This window comes from Acomys russatus, unplaced genomic scaffold, assembly GCF_903995435.1.
Source record: "Acomys russatus unplaced genomic scaffold, mAcoRus1.1, whole genome shotgun sequence".
In the NCBI taxonomy this organism is placed as follows: domain Eukaryota; kingdom Metazoa; phylum Chordata; class Mammalia; order Rodentia; family Muridae; genus Acomys; species Acomys russatus.
The window spans coordinates 31783-52422 of record NW_026131534.1 but is presented as its reverse complement, the minus strand read 5'-3'; the positions used below and the strand labels follow the sequence as shown (position 1 = coordinate 52422).

The 20640-nt window shown below is 45.6% G+C and overlaps 1 protein-coding gene across 1 annotated transcript in view; it reads right to left on the bottom strand.

Annotated features, from left to right (window-relative positions):
• Positions 1–3: 3 nt before the first annotated feature.
• The window catches only part of LOC127186271 (DENN domain-containing protein 5A-like), a gene marked incomplete at both ends in the record, with an annotated part of 37391 nt that continues 16754 nt past the window's right edge, over positions 4–20640 (bottom strand). Inside the window, 10 exon segments of the mRNA XM_051142707.1 lie at positions 4–95; positions 98–114; positions 4678–4806; positions 5224–5308; positions 7663–7747; positions 11204–11356; positions 14957–15088; positions 17183–17276; positions 18778–18928; positions 20103–20337. Coding sequence (XP_050998664.1) covers positions 4–95; positions 98–114; positions 4678–4806; positions 5224–5308; positions 7663–7747; positions 11204–11356; positions 14957–15088; positions 17183–17276; positions 18778–18928; positions 20103–20337 — 1173 coding nt within the window.

Genomic DNA, 20640 nt, shown 5'->3' with positions numbered 1-20640 from the left:
TGTGAAGACATTGGTGAAGCAGAAGTAGTCCACCGCAGTGAAGGAGAGCAGGTGATAGAGGAACTGCTCTTTCTCATCATCGCAGCGCAGGAAGCGTAACGCTTGTACAGCTTCCTGTCAGGCAGGAGGCAGACGTCAGCACAGTAGTCCCCAGCCGAGGGGAGAGGAGAGAGAGAAGCTACCGCGCCCGCGTCCACAGCAGATGGGTAAGGAAAACATGAGATCACAGGTCCTTCCAAGTCGCATGCTGGTGTTACTATACTGTCACATGGACAAGTCATGGGAGCTCCTCTTCTGAAGCAAGGACTGGACTGGCAGTCCATCAGAGAGAAAGCAGACACTCAGGTTCTGGTCAGGCTGCTGTCCCAGTGTTTGGCCGTGAGTAGCACTGGCAGGAGGCCTGCAGTGCCAGATCTTTCCCAGACCATGTCCCAGGCCTTCCGAAGTGCTGAGAACTAAGTCAGAACCCTGCTCCTACTCAGACCGGCTGACAAGGGTCAGAACACCAAAGGCCGACTCCTTTGCCTAGCTGCCTGTACTAAAACCACCAGCAGCTAGGGAGGTTATAAAGCACCCTACCCACAGGTCCTAAGGGGAGTATCTGCCCTCAAATAGACTCTACTAAGTGACAGAATGATCGGGAAATGCCAAGCTGTAGGGCTACATATAGTGAGTTACTAGATGAAATGCTCTTCCTGGGAACTTAAGAACAGTGAGCTTCAATAGTCCTGCAATGTTTTCTAGATCAAGGGGGTCCAGAAGGCAGCACAAACGCAGACAGATGCTCTAAATCACAGGAAAAAGGATGTGTGGAAATTAGAGTGGTTAGACTTGACAGCCCTGAAATGATCAGGTAGCGACAGGGCTGGAAAGTCAGGCTAGCATGAAATAAAGAAAGGCCTTACATCCTCAGGCTAAAGACTTGCAATTAGCTTTGTTAAATTATGGTTTCTGCATTTTGCCCTAGAAATAAAGGGAGAAGTATGGCCAATTTTAGTAAGTTTAGTTAGCAAGGTGGGAGGTTGAAAGGAGAATAATGACTAAAATAAAGCAGAGCAGCAAAAAAGCAAGAAGACAGCAAAGGGAGGAGCTGGGACTCAGCCGCGGAACAGCAGAGCACAGGGTGGGGGAGAGCCGGGAAGGGGTGAAGGCGTTCAGAGAAAACAGCAGCAACATCGCAACCCTGAAGAGGAAGTTAGCCACATGCTGTGCGCCTGCTTCTGTTCTCTCTAAGCCACTGCTAGGTCTGAATGCAAACACATGCAGGGCTGGGGAGCAGCAGAGCATCAGGGGTGGGAGTCACCTCCAAGTGAGACGTGACAAAGAAATGGCCTGTGTAGAGGCTAGAGGACTGCTGATGCCAACATCCCTCAAGAGCCGGGAGAGAAAGAGATCAGGAGGCAGGGTGGCTACATGGCTCAGTGAGTGAAAGGGCCTGTTGGCAAGTCTGAAGACCCGAGTTCATCCTGAGGCCCACATGGTGAAAGGACAGAACTCACACCAAAAGTTGTCCCCCCCACCCCTGCTTCTCTCTCACACGTACACGGGTGAGCGGCAGGCAGACAGGGGAGGGGGGTATGCACACACACACACACACACACAGTGAATACTGTAATTTTTTTAATAGAAAAAGAGCAGAAGAGTGTAAGCTAATTAACTGTACCTATACAAAATCACACAGCAGTTTCAAGGTAAAGAAAGCATTATACAGCTCCAGTCACCATGGTAAGGGGAGCACCATACAGCTCCAGTCACCATGGTAAGGGGAGCACCATACAGCACCAGTCACCAGGGTAAGGGGAGCACCATACAGCACCAGTCACCATGGTAAGGGGAGCACCATACAGCTCCAGTCACCATGGTAAGGGGAGCACCATACAGCTCCAGTCACCATGGTAAGGGGAGCACCATACAGCACCAGTCACCAGGGTAAGGGGAGCACCATACAGCACCAGTCACCATGGTAAGGGGAGCACCATACAGCTCCAGTCACCAGGGTAAGGGGAGCACCATACAGCTCCAGTCACCATGGTAAGGGGAGCACCATACAGCTCCAGTCACCATGGTAAGGGGAGCACCATACAGCTCCAGTCACCAGGGTAAGGGGAGCACCATACAGCTCCAGTCACCATGGTAAGGGGAGCACCATACAGCTCCAGTCACCAGGGTAAGGGGAGCACCATACAGCTCCAGTCACCATGGTAAGGGGAGCACCATACAGCACCAGTCACCAGGGTAAGGGGAGCACCATACACCAGTCACCATGGTAAGGGGAGCACCATACAGCTCCAGTCACCATGGTAAGGGGAGCACCATACAGCTCCAGTCACCATGGTAAGGGGAGCACCATACAGCTCCAGTCACCATGGTAAGGGGAGCACCATACAGCTCCAGTCACCATGGTAAGGGGAGCACCATACAGCTCCAGTCACCAGGGTAAGGGGAGCACCATACAGCTCCAGTCACCATGGTAAGGAGAGCACCATACAGCACCAGTCACCAGGGTAAGGGGAGCACCATACAGCTCCAGTCACCATGGTAAGGAGAGCACCATACAGCACCAGTCACCATGGTAAGGGGAGCACCATACAGCACCAGTCACCAGGGTAAGGGGAGCACCATACAGCTCCAGTCACCAGGGTAAGGGGAGCACCATACAGCACCAGTCACCAGGGTAAGGGGAGCACCATACAGCTCCAGTCACCAGGGTAAGGGGAGCACCATACAGCACCAGTCACCAGGGTAAGGGGAGCACCATACAGCACCAGTCACCATGGTAAGGGGAGCACCATACAGCACCAGTCACCAGGGTAAGGAGAGCACCATACAGCACCAGTCATCATGATAAGGGGAGCACCATACAGCTCCAGTCACCAGGGTAAGGAGAGCACCATACAGTACCAGTCATCATGATAAGGGGAGCACCATACAGCTCCAGTCACCAGGGTAAGGGGAGCACCATACAGCTCCAGTCACCATGGTAAGGGGAGCACCATACAGCACCAGTCACCATGGTAAGGGGAGCACCATACAGCACCAGTCACCAGGGTAAGGAGAGCACCATACAGCACCAGTCATCATGATAAGGGGAGCACCATACAGCTCCAGTCACCAGGGTAAGGAGGCACCATACAGTACCAGTCACCAGGGTAAGGGGAGCACCATACAGCACCAGTCACCAGGGTAAGGGGAGCACCATACAGCACCAGTCACCAGGGTAAGGGGAGCACCATACAGCCCAGTCCCAGGGTAAGGGGAGCACCATACAGCTCCAGTCACCAGGGTAAGGGGAGCACCATACAGCACCAGTCACCAGGGTAAGGGGAGCACCATACAGCTCCAGTCACCATGGTAAGGGGAGCACCATACAGCACCAGTCACCAGGGTAAGGGGAGCACCATACAGCACCAGTCACCATGGTAAGGGGAGCACCATACAGCTCCAGTCACCAGGGTAAGGGGAGCACCATACAGCTCCAGTCACCATGGTAAGGGGAGCACCATACAGCACCAGTCACCATAAGGGGAGCACCATACAGCTCCAGTCACCAGGGTAAGGGAGCACCATACAGCACCAGTCACCATGTAAGGGGAGCACCATACAGCTCCAGTCCCAGGTAAGGGGAGCACCATACAGCCCAGTCACCATGGTAAGGGGAGCACCATACAGCTCCAGTCACCAGGGTAAGGAGAGCACCATACAGCACCAGTCATCATGATAAGGGGAGCACCGTTCAGCTCCAGTCACCAGGGTAAGGGGAGCACCATTCAGCTCCAATAACCATGAGAAGGTCAAGGAGATCTGGACTCACAACAAGTGAGCTCTTTTGTTTCTCTAGAGTTTGTAGCTCAATGAACTTTGTGAATAAGGGTCCCTCCACCTTCTTCAGTCTACAAGCTGGCTGAAAATGCCAAAGGCTAAAGACCAATCTTATCAATACTGATTCTTGCAAAGCTGTTCTGTTCCTGCCTGAGAAGCCAGGGACTCATTTTACAGACAAAGGTTGATTCCTTGTAAATACTAAGCAACATGCTCAGCGCTAGGACAGGGACACAGTCGGCGCTTCAATGTAAGCAAACAAGTAAGCAGCACACGATTAGATAATGTAGCACGAAGTGGTAAAGGAAAAACCAACAAATCTAGTGGCAAAGCAAATGCCTGCCTGGGGGACAAATGGTCCAGGAGTCCAAGAAAACCCTGGTAAAGGACACTTCTCTCTGAGTCCTACAGGAATTGGCAGATGAAGAGAGGATGAGAAAAGAGCCGCACAGGTGAACAAGGAACTGCTGACACCTGAAAAGGAGGAACATATGGCAGTAAACTGAGGTACAGGGTGGAGGAGACTATGGGTTGGCCCTGGCTCAAAAGAGGTAAGGAGTTTCCTTTAATTCTCCAACTCTTTGCTTCTCAGGACAGGAAAGAAGCAGAAGAAATGCTTCCTGGCCAAAAGGTACCAGGAAGAGAGGAGCACCCCTAATTTTAGGCACAGGCTGAAAAAAGAAGCGAAAAGAAAGCAGAAGCATGCCTCCACAGCTGGAGGGAAGAGAAGGGACACTGGGAACCCTGCAGGACTTTGTCACTGGATGTCACTGTAGTAACATGTTCAATTTGCTCTCCTCATCCCCAATTTCCAGTCTCCCTGGCAATGCTGGAGCCCAGTTCTACTCCAAGCCTTACTTGGTGAGCTCGTGGTCTGAAAGAAGCTGCTTCAGGTGTCTAGAGAGTAGCTTCTTCTCCATGGACAGCCGCACCCATGCTCTGGCCTTTCCCACATCGGTCTTGATTTCCCCAATATTCTGGATGTGCCTAAGGGAAAAAGCATAGGGTGGGGTGGGAAATGAATCACTGTCATAGCCTCACCTGTAAGCCAAAGAAGCCAGGCAAGATGCCAGCCCTATCCCACCCTGGGAGAGATTCTCTCACTCTTCCATGTGGCTTTGCAGATAGATTTCTCATAATTTAGGAGAAAGAACAGATAGTATATATTTCAATAAGCCAGGCTACTCTAAGCCCTGGAGTTGTGAGATACTTTGCTGTGCTCTTTCTCCTGATATAGCTTTCCAAGTTGACAGAAAACCACCTTTTAATATACTATACAGAGACCAACAGGAAAGACTTCCTAGTTAGCTCAGTCGAAATGCCTTAACTGTCAGGGAGATCTTGCGGATTGGGTTTCAAACGCAGACAACAACTGAGACAACTTATGAATGAGGAGGGACGGACCTCATATCCTGAGTTAGGGAGATCCTCAGGGGGGACATGACAGCGCTGGCATCAGACTTTCTCCGTTCTGAATCAAGAAGTATTCCTGGAACAACAAAGATGGTCATCTCCAAAGAGATCTGGGTATCCAAACTGGTAACGACTCTCTCACATGTTAAATCACACACCCACAGCAACAGTTTGTTCCATCATGAATACCTTAAACAGTCATTTCACAAATATTAAGTTGCCAGTAGAGACCAGATTTTATGCTTTTGTACATTATTTTATTCTTGAATAATCTGTAAAATAAGCCAAAGAGGGTACACAGTCTAAGCACTTAGAAGGGTTGACTTTGGCAAAGTTTACTTTTGTGGTAGAAGAAACTTGAGGCCAGATCTGACGCCTAATTCTCCGTGTATACATACATGGTGAGCCAGGGGCACAGTAGTGCCGGCTGGAGCTACCATTCGCTTCCAATTCCGTCTTCAAAAGAGGTCCTCCAGAAAGGAGGACCAACATCTTGGATTTCGTGCCAGACCCTATGTTTAAAGCTTTAGTATTTTCATCACGAAGCTACTCAGAGTATTTTGTTGTAGTTAATCCCTTAGCAGTAACTGCCATAGCCTTCCTGAGAAGACTCTAGGATTCACACACTCACAAAGTATACCAAAATCCCCTTGTTGGCTACTTCAGGAATGCCTGTCCTTGGTCTTCAGGCAATTACCTACTCACATCCAGTGATAGTTCAAGGGCATGAAGTTGATGTCTACTTTATAAAATTCCATTTAAACTCACCTTTACCATTAAAAATAGGTAATCACGTGTGGTGTCGCACACCTTAAGCCTAGCACTGGTTAGACAGAGGCAATGGAGCACAGTGAGTTAAAGCCAGCTGGTTTACATAGAAAGTTCCAGGGCTACACAGGATCTTGGTTTTAAAAAGAAAAAGAAGAAGAAGAAGGAGAAGGAGAAGAAGAAGACGGCCAAGGAACGTAAACTCCCTCTGGCAGACAGGAAGAAGGGATGGATAAAGAGAGTTGAAGGTCAGAGGTAAAGGACACAGTGTATGTATGGGAAGGGACACCTCTGGATGGCATGAAGGACCCTAGGTGAGTACATAAGAGGTCTGTGTCTAACCCAGACATTTTAATTAATGTATTTTCTTTTTCTTTAATGTACTGCATGATCTTACATCAATCCTGGTCCTTTTGAGACTTCAGTTTTGAGACTTCTTATAAAGAGGCTGGGTTGGACGGTCCCTGGAGTCCCTACAGCCTTCGGGTTATGTCTTTGGTTTTGCTTTTGTTTTGTGAGGTGGGGGACATAAAGAAAGGGCTCAGCAGTTAAAGCATTGGCTGCTCTTCTAGAGGACCAGAGGTTTAATTCCAGCATCCACATGTTGGCTCACCACTGCCTCCAACTCCAGCTCCAGGAGACGATGCCCTGGGCTCCATGCTCATGTCAGAGAAATGAAAGATAGAGAGGGAGAGAAACAGACAGACAGAGAGAAGAAAAGGAAAGGCAAGAAAGAAGAAAGAAAAGAGCCAGCTTCTTGCAAACACCAGGACAATAGTAAAACTCAACTTCACTTTTCTAGTTTTAATTACAGCCCATATTTTAAACCAAAATAGGATGCTTAACGTTTACTGATCAAAAGGGTCTAGAAACAGATAACAAACAAAAGCAAAACAGACAGAACAATCGCTGTGGTCCAGGTGATGCTTTGTGTTTCAGCAAGCCTGGTGGCTTCCATGCTTTTGGTTTTTTTTTTAAAGATTTATTTTAAAGCAGGGCATGGTGGCACGCACCTTTAATCCCAATATTTAGGAGGCAGAAGAAGATGGATCGCTATGAGTTCGAGGCCAGCTTGCTCTACAAAGCAAGCCCAGGACAGTCAAGGCTAACATAGAGAGGCCTTGTCTCAAAAAAAAAAAAAAAAAAAAAAAAAAAAAAGATTTCTTTTATCTTTATTTGTGAGTGGGCACCGTGTTTGAGTACCCATGGAGACCAGAGGAATTTGATGTCCTGAAGCTTGAGTTACAGGTGGTTGCGATCCACCCAACATGGGCGCTGGGAACTAAACTCTGGTCCTCTGTGAGAACCAATGAACACATTGTTTTTAATAAAAGATTTTATCTTTCTTTAATATGAATCAAATGCCTTGCCTGCATGTGTTTTTGCACTGTATTTGTTCCTGGCAAAACACAGTGTAGGGTCCCCTGGAACTGGAGCAATAAATGCTGGGAAACCAACCCAAGTCCTCTGGAAGAGTAGCAAGTGCTCTTATCCACTAAGCCATCTCTTTCCAAGTCACAACACTCTTTAAAAGAGGGAGAAAAAAAAACATTCAAAGCGAAAGCTTCATTGGGCTGGACAGGGGGTTTCGTGATGCTCACTTCAGTGAGGGATGAGAAGTGAGCTGAGACATTCTCTGCACGAGTGAACAGACCGCCTTACCTGAGGTACTGAGGCTTCCCGATGTGAGCTTTCTCTGCCGATTTTCCTGATAATGTAACAGATGAGACCACAAAGCTGATTTCCCCTGGAAGCAATGAGAAGATGAAACAGTTATTACGATATTCAACATGCAAGCACCAATTTTTGCTAAAAATATTAATGCTATGTCTTGTTTCCAATTCCCTCCAATACACAATGTACATAAACATGTCCTCTACTAAAATCCAGGAGAAACAGAATGAAGATAACAAAAAGCTGAAATGGTTCCCAACTATAGAATACAAAGGAAATATGTACAAAAGGGCACAGTAAGGACCCATGAAAGGAAAGTAAAAGACAACCTCTAAATGCTCTGGTGGAGAAAGGTCAGCCCTATAGAAACATATACCTAGACTATAAGAATCTATATAATGACTTCTAAATCCCCTATTATATTTAAAGGCATCTTGTCCTTAGTTGCAGCCTGGGATAAATAAGTCAGGCTAGCCTCGAACTCACAAAGATCCTCCTGTCTCTGCCTACTAAATGTTGGGATTAAATTATGTGCCACCATGCCCAGCTCCAATCTTGGTTTTTTGGTTTGGTTTGGTTTGGTTTTTCGAGACAGGGTTTCTCTATGTAACAGAGCTCTGGCTGTCCCAGATTCGATTTGTAGACCAGGCTGGCCTTGAACTCACAGAGATCCACCTGCCTCTGCCTCCCAAGAACTGAGATTAAAGATGTGTATCCCCTAGCCTGGCTCTCCAATCTTGTTTTTTAAGACAGGGTCTCTCATTGGCCTGTAGTTCATCAAGTACTGGCTGTCCAGTGAGCCCCAGGGATCTACCTGTCTCCTCCTCCCCAACAGTAGAATTATAAACATTCACCATCATTAGCTTTTTCTTTATATATTTTAAGAGTTATTTATTTATTATGTGTACAGTGCTCTGCCTGCATGACAGGAAAGACCATTAGATCAAATTATAGATGGTTGTGAGGCACCATGTGGGTGCTGGAAATTGAACTCAGGACCTCTGGAAGAGCAGTTAATGCTCTTTACCACTGAGCCATCTCTCCAGCCCTCCCTGCAATGTAAAGTCCTAGAGACAGGACTCAGGTCCCCATGCTTGTACGGTAAGCATCATACCAACTGATCCATCCTCCCGGCCTCTACAACTATCAAAGATGATAAATATTTCAGTTTCATAATCATGTTCTATGTGATTATTAAAATATAGTATGCATTATATTAGCAACATAATTTATAATAATCTTACAAAATATTTCAGTTTTACATTTAATGGAAATATAATAATGATGATAGATGCTATTGTTAAATTTCAAAGCTGGGTCAATCAGCTGAGGTGCCTATTTAACATAACAAAGTGCACCTGGAAGCTGGGTGGCTGACACCTTTAATCCCAGCACTCAGGGATGTACAGGCAGGTAGATCTCTATGAGTTTGAAGCCAGCCTGGTCTACAAAGTGAGTCTAGGACAGCCAAGGCTACACAGAGAAAACCTGAGGGGAGGGGGAGGGAGAACGTGCCTGCCTCCAGGTTCTCCCAGCATCCCCCAGTCCCTACCTGCCACGGGACAAGTTGGCATATCCTGCCCTCTACCCTGAGGCTAGTTTGTACTCTCCCCAGAGGCTCTTCCCTATATGATCCAGACATTTTGGTTACCTACTTTCTCTGTGTTCTCTCTCACTCTGCCCTTGTGTCTCTCTCTGTCTTTGTCTTTGTCTGTCCCTCCCTCCCTCCCTCCCTCCTTCCCTCCTCTCTCTTCCTTTCTGCTTCTCTGTCACCCTGTCTGCATGACAACTTCCCTGGCCTCCTTCTCTATGACCAGTGAACCCACCTGAGACTTATACCAATTTCACCCTGCAATTTATTTACTTTTTAACCTGGTCTGATCTGGCCTATACTTGCATCACTGGTGGAGAAGAAACCTATTAGCTCTCATACCTCAGTGCTTGCTAATAATAAAGCACTATGTTAAATGTCTAGAATATAGTATCTTAGTGCTGGGCTGTGGCTCAGTTGGTAGAGTGGTTGGCTAACAAATACCAAGCCCTGAGCCCAATCCCAGTGCCACATAAACCCCTGTGTAACAGCCCATGCCTTGTAATTTCAACACTCCAGAGGTGGAGCCAGGATCAGAAATTTAAGGACAGCAAGAGCTACATAGAGAGACCCTGTCTCAAGAAAATAAAAATGAACAACACCTGAGGTCTCCACATGTACACATACATATACACATATGAATCCTACACATGAGCCATGGATGGTATCTTGAAGGATGATTATAAAGACATGACAGTTTGTAGGTGGCAAACTGAACTTAGTCCTAGTAGGCAGCAGTCTGCTCCCTGACCTCAGACTTCCAGGTGCTATTGGACTTGTGCCTTGGCAGAAAGGAAAATAGCTGTGTCACCAGCTACAAGTACAACTTCTGACTTCGCAAATGCCAGGGTTCTAGTGTACTGACTTGAAGTTTATCTAATCCTTGCAGTTACAAATAGCCTGCCTTCTCGTAGATTCCATCGTCAGTGGTAAATCAAGGCAGTGATGGGCTACACAGTGAGCTCAGGGCCGATCTACTCTAATAGCTGTGTGGTAAAGGAGCTTGCCACCAAGACTAAGGGGACCTGAGTTCAATCCTTTTGTAGAATAAAGAAAGAGAGAGAGAGAGAAAGGAATCCTACAAATTGTCCACTGACCTTTTCCTACCCCTTTCTCTCTCACACACAAGCCCTCACCCCTAAATAAATTAATCAAAAAAAAAAAATCTTTGAGTAGAGCCAGGTGTGGTGGTGCACGCCCTCTGTTCTACCTCCAGACACATGCCAATAGGAAAGGATTTATCAGGTGGACCTGCAACTTACCCCCAAGAAAGATGCCATTTTGTTTGTTTTAACTTGGTTTTGTTTGCTTGTTTGTTTTGTTTTGTTGATTCTGTTGTTTTTTCAAGACAGGGTTTCTCCATGTAGCCCCTGGCTACCCTGGAGTCACTTTGTAGACCAAGCTGGCTTCGAACTCACAGTGATCTGCCTGCCTCTGCCTCTCGAGTGCTGGGATTAAAGGCGTGTGCCATCATGCCCAGCTTAATTAGTTTTTCAAGACAGGGCTTCTCTGTGCAGCCCTGGCTGTCCTGGACTCACTCTGTAGATCAAGCTGGTCTCCAACTCACAGATCTTCCTATCTCTGCCTCAGGGCTGGGTTAAAGGTATGTGCCACCACCTCTTGGCAAAAGATGTCATTTTTAAAGGTAGGTTTAAAAAACACAGATGTATAAACCTTATCTATTTTTAAGGGGGGAAAAGCCGAACTCACATTTGTTTAACTGTTGACACCCTGCATATCAGATATTTACATTATGGTTCATAGCAGCAGCAAAACTACAGTTATGAAATAACAGTGAAAATGTGTATAGCTGTGGGGGAGGAGGGGGGAGCGCATCACCACAACATGAGGAACTGTATTAAGGTCACAGCATTAGGAAGGTTGACAACCACTGGTATGGGGAGACTAGTAAGTGAAACCAAAGGCTAGAACCATTACCTGTTTCACTTGTAGCCCATGGCTCCAGATTCTTTCCAGAAGGTCACAGAGGCTGGCAATCAAGGTGTTCTCTTCCACACCAGTGATGTTCACCTCCCCGTGCCCCAGCTCCACAGCCTCTCGACCCATCTTCTCAACCAGCATCCTCTTGGTCTAAGAATGGGTAAGGACAGATCCCCACAGTGAGTAGAAACAGCACGTAAGCGCAGAGGACTGTGGCAGCCTGCATGGCACGGTGCTGGGCTGGGAAAGACAAGACGAGGAAGCCCCAGGGACAGTGTATTTACAGCCATGTAGGTCAGGGTACGGGGAGTGCAAGCTTTCCAAGTTCGGTTAAGAAGGAGGTAAAAACACAGCCATCAGCATGTGACCCTAGCAGGGGACTTCATTACTCTAGTTCAAATCTTTGCCTTTATGAGATGAAAAGAGTTGAATAAAATCCTTTGCTCATGCACACCTCTGATATTCCCTTTAAACACTTAAACAAATGTACTGAACAAATCGTCAAGCACACATATAACCTAGAAATAAATCTGAAATAACTCTCTCAAAAAAACAAAAACAAAAACAAATCTGAAATAACTAAAGGAAGCAAGGAAGTTATTGAGGATAAAGTTCAGGTAAAGTCTGCAAATGCTTTACTGCACATTTGTAACAACAACAGCAATGTCAATGATACTTGAGGAACATGAAATCTTTCCAGAAATGTATCAACAATGTTCCTGATAGCAGGAAAGGTAACAGCATATTGGAAAACCAAAAGTGTTTCAGCATGAAAAACTAAACTAAGGGGCTGGGGGGGAAAAAAACCAATAAAAAACAACTCAGGGTTAAGAGCCTGTACTACTCCTGTAAGAGGGCTTGGGCTCAGTCCCAGAACCTACATTGGACAGTTCACAATAGCCTGTACTCAAGCTCCAGGAGACCTGATGCCCTCTTCTGGCCTCTGAGGACAGCTGCACTCAGGCACACAATCACAGACATAAACACACACATATTTAAAAAAAAAAAATCTTGGGCTGAAAAGTTGGCTCAGTGGTTAAGAGCACTTGCTATTGCAAAGGACCCCAGGTTCGATTTCCAGCACCCACAAGGAGGCTCTCCACTTCCTCAGGCACCAGGCATGCATGTGGTGCACAGAGATACATGCAGGCAAAGTACTTATACACACAAAATAAAATAAATTTCAAAATATATTAATAAATAATTAAAATATTGAAATTAAACAAATCTGAATTTAAAATATCAATTCTGATAGAATAATCTAGCTTTTGTTGTTGCTTGTTTTTGAAACAGGGTCTCTCTATGTAGACCACACTGGCCTCGATCGAACTCAAGAGATCTGCCTTCTTCCACCTCCTCAGTACTGAGATTAAAGGTTGTACACTACTATGCCCTGCTTAATCTAAGTTTTTTTCTTTAAGTTTTTAGTGGCACTCATGTGTGTGTCTGTCATGTATGTTCATGTGCGTCTTGGGGGAATACATGTGTGTGCACATACGCGTGTGTGCATGAGTGCCATACATGTGTGGAATCAGATGACTTGGTACCTAGTCTCTTTACTTGATGGACAGACTGACTCCATTTAAGATTAAAAATCAACTGGGTGGTGGTGGCGCACACCTTTAATCCCAGCATTAAGGAGGCAGAGGCAGATGGATCGCTGTGAGTTAAAGGCCAGCCTGGTCTACAAAGTGAGTCCAGGATAGCCAAGGCTACACAGAGATACCCTGTCTCAAAAAAAAAAAAAAAAGCCATCTTGTTACAAGGTCAAAATAAATTCTTTCCTGTTTTCTGTATAATTTGGGTTTGACCATGTCTTGACCCATTTTTTTGGAATTTGACATGTTCCACACCTAACTTTAACCGTGATAAAAATGAGATGTTCTGCCAAATAATTTTTAAATGTTCTGCCAAGTTCCTATATAATCAAAAATTCTCGAAAACCCCTGAAGCCTTGAAGTTTGAGGGCTAAAATAAACCCCATCTTCTTCTGTGTTCAATGCTATTTTTTACTTCAGGGAGATAGTTCTGTACGACAAAAAATAAAGCTTGCTTAATTTGACCAAAGAATTCAAGTAATGGCCTTTACTCTTGTTTAGGAGATTAACACACCTATTGAGCCATCTTTCCAATCCAATCTTCTTGAAGTAGGAATTTCTTCTAATTTCACTGATAACGCTCGGGATACAGCAGAGAACAAATCAGCTGAATTATCCTAAAAATTATCATACTTTGACTTGTATAAAGACTTTATTAGAAATTACACCTATAATTTAAATATGGGCTAGAGAGGTGGCTCAGAGGTTAAGAGCACCATTTGCTCTTCCTGAGGTCCTGAGCTCAACTCCCAGCAACTACATGGTGGCTCCTAACCATCTATAATGAGATCTGGTGCTCTCTTCTGGAGTGCAGGAAGAACACCGTATACAGAATAAGTAAATCTTTAAAAAGAAAAATTAATCTTTCAGCCAGGTGTGGTGGCTCACGCCCTTAATCCCAGCACTAAGTGAGGCAAAGGCAGGTGGATCTCTGTGAGTTTGAGGCCAGCTTGATATACAAAGCGAATCCAGGGTAGCCAAGGCTATGCAGATAAACCCTGTCTTGAAAAACAAAAGAAAACAAAACCAACAAAAAAATTAATCTTTTTACAATTTTTTTTCTCTTTGGATAAACAAGCAAACAACCTAAGCCTAAACTAAATAACAATATCTGAAGAATTCCACAAACTGCTATTTATTTTCTTTTTTTAAGATGTATGTATGTGCGGGGAACGGAAAAAACAAGTGAGGTGATAACAATCAGGATGTAATCTGAATAAATTATTTAAATAAAATAAAACAAAATACTAGTTGGATAATTAAATTTAAAAAAAAAAAAAAAAAAAGAAAGATGGGGCTAGAGAGATGGCTCAGAGGTTAAGAGCACTGGTTGTTCTTCCAAAGGTCATGAGTTCAATTCCCAAAAACCACATGGTGCCTCACAACCATCTATAATGAGATCTGATGCCCTCTTCTGGCATGCAGGTGTACATACAGGCAGAATACTACATAAAGAATAAATAAATCTTTTTTTAAAAAAAGATGTATGTATGTATACATGTGTGCACGTATTTATTCTATGTGCATCAGTGCTTTGTCTGCATGTGTATCTATGTAAAGGTATTGGATTCCCTAGAACTGAAGTTACAGATGGTTGTGAGCTGCCATTTGGGTGCTGAGAATTGAATCTTGGTCCTCAGGAAGAGCAGCCAGAGTTCTTACCCACTGAACCATCTATCCAGCCCCTAAAACTGCTATTTCTAAATGTGACGGCTGTCAAATTACAACAGACATGCAAAATATTTCCAATATGCAAAACAATAAAGCAACAAGAGCTAGGCACAGTGGTGCATGCCCTGTGGGAGGCAGAGGCAGAGGCAGAGAGGCAGGTGGATCACTGTGAGTTCGAGGCCAGCCTGGTCTACAAAGTGAGTCCAGGACAGCCAAGACTACACAGAGAAACCCTGTCTGGAAAAACAAACAAACAAGGTAACAAGATTTTAAGGTTAGTACTGTCCCACTATATAAGGAGTGAGGCAGATGGATGGCCTGCCAAGCAAACCTGACGATCAAAGTCTCCTCATCAGAACACACATGAAGACGGAAGGAGAGAACTGACTTATGAAGTTGTCCTGACCTCCCTCCCACCAACACCCCCCACCCCACCCCCACCCAGGGAAAAACAGCAGCACTCAGTGTGTCCTCAGCTCACCTTGTTTCGGCATTCCTTCAGCAGGCCTTCTACAAACTTCCAGTTGGTTTGGGCGATGACTGATGGCGAGAGGTTGGACAGTTTGGGCTGACGGATGGTGCTGCCCATATTCCTGGCTTCCTGGATGTACTTCTACGTCAAACACAAAAGGCAAAGACCTTTTATATCCATGCACAGAGACCACAGCAACATTACTGGTGGGCTCCTGAGGAGGACACGCAACCCACACTTCTTTGCTTGGCTATACCTGGGCTCAAATACACATATGCAATTCTTGTACTAAAGGGAAAAACCAAAATAACACAATTTCTGGTTTTGTTGACATGGGTACAATAAATTACCTTTGATTTAAAGACACAAGTGGCAAAAAATAAAAATAAGGACACAAGAGGCACTTACACATGTGTGTGTGGTACACATGTGTGTGTACATGCACACACACACACACACACACACACACTAGCAGGCATATCCAACTTTTTGGAATTATAACATGACATTGTTCTCTACAAAGTTTATACTTAAGACCCTGCAGTGGAGTTACAAATTACAATAAACAAGCAAACAAACTGGTCTCACAACGGTTTAAGTACACTAGCAGTTTATGTTAGGCTGCATTCAAGGGTATCCTAGGGCACATGCAGCCAGGAATCCACAAGTTAGACACATCTGTAGTGAGAATTTTGGTTTCTTCAAAAACTCAGTTATGTGGCTATGTTTTTGTTTTAATCGCAGGTGTGGGATATGGGGCTGCTTCAGTTTGTCCACGGCAGCTGACTGTGATTTGGCTCATGCTCTGGGAGGGGTGTAATTTTTGCCAGCTACAGACAGTTGACGTTTGGAGTTTTGGGGATTCTTGAGAGGGGTATAAATGTGAGACCCAGAGAGGGCCGGTGGCAGCTTCCCTGGCACTGCTTTGCTGTTGCTGGATTGCTGGTTGGAGAAAATCTGACAAGGAAGATTAGACTTGTCCCCAAAGAACGAGGCACCCCTAACCAGCAGGGTGTACCTCCTTCCCCTCTAACCTTCTTTCTTGCCTACCTACTGCTGGGGGCTTGGAAGGGATTGGGGTGGAGGATGACAGCTATAAGAAACCAATAAAGCGGAGCTGGTGAGATGGCTCAGTGGTTAAGAGCACTGTCTGCTCTTACAAATGGACCCAGGTTCAATTCCCAGCACCCACATGGTAGTTTCCAACTCTCTGTAACTCCAGTTCCAATGGATCTGACACACTTACACCTAATGCATATAAATTTCTAAAAAAGAAGAAGAAAGAAAGAAAGAAGAAAGAAAAGAAAGAAACCAATAAAGTAGCCAAAGCTCGGCCACACATGCCTGCTACCGTTTGTAAGAACTGCCGTGGTTGTGATGTCTCTTTACCACAACAGAAGTAACTACGACACCGTCCCACTCCTTATTCACATAAAGAAAAAAAAATAATAAAGCCCACGTCTTTTCTTTTGCTGCCATAAAACACAGGCAAAGGCCCCTTAATGTAGAGAGGGTTTATTTGGGCTCATAGATGCACATTACAGTTTACAAACAGCAGCAGGCATCAGAGGAAGCTGCTCTCAGCTACAATGAACGCAGAGCAAGGATGTGGCATGCCAGTGCTCAGTGCACTTCTCTGCTCCTACTCGATTCAGGACCAACTGCCGGGAATGGGGCCACACAGAGCCAGAGAGCCTTCCCACATCAGTTAAGGAAATCACAATAATCCCGCACAGACGCGCTCACAGGGCAGTCAAATACAGTCCCATGCTGGGACGCCTTCCCAGGTGACTCTGGACTGTGTCAAGCTGGCACTGAAACTAAAACACCACAGTCACCTGAGATACAGAAAAGACCAGGAAAAGTCATCTGCTCTCAAGATTCACAGGACTGATCTCAGTTCACTCTCCTCCTTTATATTTTAACAAAATCAGCTCCTTTCCTACCATACCACAAACAAAAAATCCAAATTTTAAAGGCATTTCTGCCAAGTTTCAGACTGGCATCTTGAAGCTTGTATTACAGTCAACAGGAAGTTAGCATGGAGAGCATACACAAGGCCATCGCGCAGCCACCATGTGGAAAACACGCTCTATTCTCTACAACTACACTCAAGCCTTCTCCACAGGGAGAGGGGAACCCTGAGACAGCCAATAATACTACACACCAGTGAAACGACATAAAAGGTGAGCGCAGCGGACAGAAGGACTCCTTGTCATTCACATGGTGTCCTACCTCTCTCTGGTCATTGTCTAAGCGCAAGTGTTCTGTGTGCTGCTTCTGCCGGTCCTTCCGCCTCCACTGGGCAGGGGCATTCCTCTTTGTCCACCTGGCAACATCAAAAGAGGCTGTTAGGAATATTCATGACTGCAGGGCAGTGGTGGTGCACTCAGGAGGCAGAAGCAGGCAGATTGTTGTGATTTGAAGGCCAGAGTGAGGTCCAGGACAGCCAAGGTTACCAGAGAAGTCCCTTCTTAGAAAACAAAACAACACAAAAGAATATTCACTACTCTGTGAGTTCTAGGCCAACTTGGTATACACAATAAAAGAGACCCTGTCTCAAAAAAACAGCCTTAGTCCCAGCACTCAAGAGGCAGAGGCAGAGGCAGGCCAGGTGTGGTGGTGCACACCTTTAATCCCAGCACTCGGGAGGCAGAGGCAGGCGGATCGCTGTGAGTTTGAGGCCAGCCTGGTCTACAAAGTGAGTCCAGGACAGCCAAGATAACATAGAGAAACCCTGTCTCGCAAAACCAAAAAAAAAAGGGCAGAGGCAGACAGATTTCTAAGTTTGAGGTCAACTCCTCTACAATTCCAAGATTCACAGAGCTACACAAAGAAATTCTGCCTCAAAAAATATAAAAAGGGGGGAAATTTCCCACTAAAGCCAACAAGAGAAAGCTATAATGTCTCGGCAGCTAGTGGTGACCACAGAAAGCCACTAGAGACAAGACAAAGTCCTTGGGGATGAGCAGCTAAAAAAGTGAACGAAAAAGAGAACACTCTCCAAGGAATAAGACATTAATTTGTCTTGAAATATCTACCAAAACTTCACATGCAAATACAAAACTGTCTGGGACTTAATACTCACTCATCTCCAAAACTGAAAGAGAACCATCCGGCCAAGCTACCCACCTCAGTCCGGGCTCAGTCATCTCTAGCACCACTTTTTAAGACATAAAGCTAGAAGCTGTTGCACGGGGTTCTGATCCAAAGTCATTTCAACCCACCTGCAGTCTGGCTGTTTGCAAATTCTGGGAATACCCAATTTGCACAGTGGAGACAAAAACTGACAGACACTGCCTACATAGTGTGGGTCTTGCCCATACTTGTTTTTTGCTTTTTTGTGCTTTTTTTTTTTTTAATTCTGAGGTCAGAGGCCTGGAGTACTTAAGAGCACTAACTAGTCTTCCAGAGGACCTGGGTTCAACTCATGGTGGCTCACAACTATCTGTAATTCCAGCTCAAGGAGATCCAGTACACTTTTCTGGCCTCCAGTCACACAGTGGTGCACAGACATGGATGTAAGCAAAATAGTCACACATATAAAATAACAAATATTAAGAAAAATTCTGCCGGGTGTGGTGGCGCACGCCTTTAATCCCAGCACTTGGGAAGCAGAGGCAGGCGGATCACTGTGAGTCTGAGGGCAGCCTGGTCTACCAAGCGAGTCCAGGACAGCCAAGGATACACAGAGAGACCGTGTCTCAGAAAAAAAAAAAAAAAAAGAAAAACTCTGAGGCCTTTTGAGTATAGCGACTCTAGCTTACACTCTGGATGCCAGGGGCTGCTGCATCTGGTGGTAGGCTGGGGACTCACTAGGGTTTACTCACTTGTTGCTGGCTGGCCCAGTGCAAAGTACATCAGACTGTAGCTTAGGGAAAAAGCCAGGTTCATATTTTCCTTGTCCAATTTTCATGTCAAGTAGATGTGGATGAATTGCAGTGTGGTCAATTTTTGCCAGACGTAGCTCAATTGCTTTTTCTGAGTGAGATTTAAAAAAAAAAGAAAATCAAGTCAAACTTCTTTAGAAGTGGCTTTTTCACTTCTAGCCAAGATAAAGTAAAACAATTAATTTTTACCCTCCTGCTTGAAAACCAACAGACAAAATGTGACTTCCAAAACACTGGCCATCAGGCAATGAGGGACAGGAGTCCTTCACAACTAGAAATATATGAGGTAATTCTTGTAAATGTCTCAGCTAACTGCCATGGGGGCACAGAAGGGAACCCCAGACAAGGTCTAGAGCAGCCCCAAAGGCTGCAATATGAGGCCAGCGGCGAGAGGCTTGCTCTAGTGTGTCTTTACTAAGATCTCCGGAAACAATGCACATTGCTGCCTCAAGTGACACCTTTTTTCCTGAAAGAGCCTTTAGGATGAGAGCTAGTTAGCTCTTCATTCCATGGCTTAGACCGTATATCCTGACAGACTCATGACACTACGTATACTAGTAACAGACAAGAGTAGCTCAAACCATGCTGCAGATTCAACACATGGACTACAGGTGAACCAACTGTCTCACTCTCACGCACACAGGTAGAGCCTCAAAGTGACCAGATCGTCACACTCGTCAGCTGTTCCAATGCTGCCATTTTCAAGGGTAATACAAGATGAAAAGGACAGGGAATCCTGCTTTTAAACATTATTTTGAGCCAGGCGCAGTGGCATACAACTTTAATCTCAGCACTAAGGGAGGCAGAGCCAGGCAAATCTCTGAGTTCGAGGCCAACCTGGTGTACAAAGCAAGTCCAGAACAACCAGTGCTATCATACAGAGAAACCCCATCTCGAAAATAATAAGTAAATAAATAAGTAGTTTTGAGTTCAACGCCAGCCTGGTTTATATAGCAGTTCCAGGCCAGTCAAGAGAGACTCTTAGCTCAAAAACAAACAAAAACAAAAGATTTCAAGACCAAAAGAAAACAAACAAAAAAGAAAGAAGAAAACAAAGCATGGTGATGCTGAGAGGCAAGTGGAGCTCTGAGTTGAGGCCAGCCTGGTCTACATGGTAAATACAGAGACCCTGTCTAAAACAAAATAATAAGGAAGAGCATTGCAGGCCATGTGATAACATACTCAAAGGCAAAAAGAGAGAAAGAAGCACACGTTTAGGAAAGGGACATGTTAGCAATGGAGTCCCAGAGGAAAGAAGGCCTTACCTGCTTCATCCACAGTGGTACACTTCTGGTACATGGATGTCCGAAGAGTAGGTGTGCGGACATTCAACAGTCTGATCTTGTCTACCCTGGAGTCAAAGACCCGGAGGACAGGGTCTTTATCATCATCAGCATGACACATGATCTTGTTGTCAATAAAAGATGCAAACATCTGGGTCTCTAGGAATCTTGAGAGGAAGGGCAGGTAGGGCTCAGGCTGATCGGACAAGAAAGATGCCTAGTGGAACCAATCGGAAGGAAGCCGTCAACAACAGAGAAGACTATGGCGGCCCTGACTATCACAGGCAGCACGCCCAGGGCTGAGACTATGGCAGCCCTGCCTATCACAGGCAGCATGCCCAGGGCTGAAGACTATGGCAGCCCTGCCTATCACAGGCAGCATGCCCAGGGCTGAAGACTATGGCAGCCCTGCCTATCACAGGCAGCACGCCCAGGGCTGAAGACTATGGCAGCCCTGCCTATCACAGGCAGCACGCCCAGGCTGAAGACTATGGCAGCCCTGCCTATCACAGGCAGCACG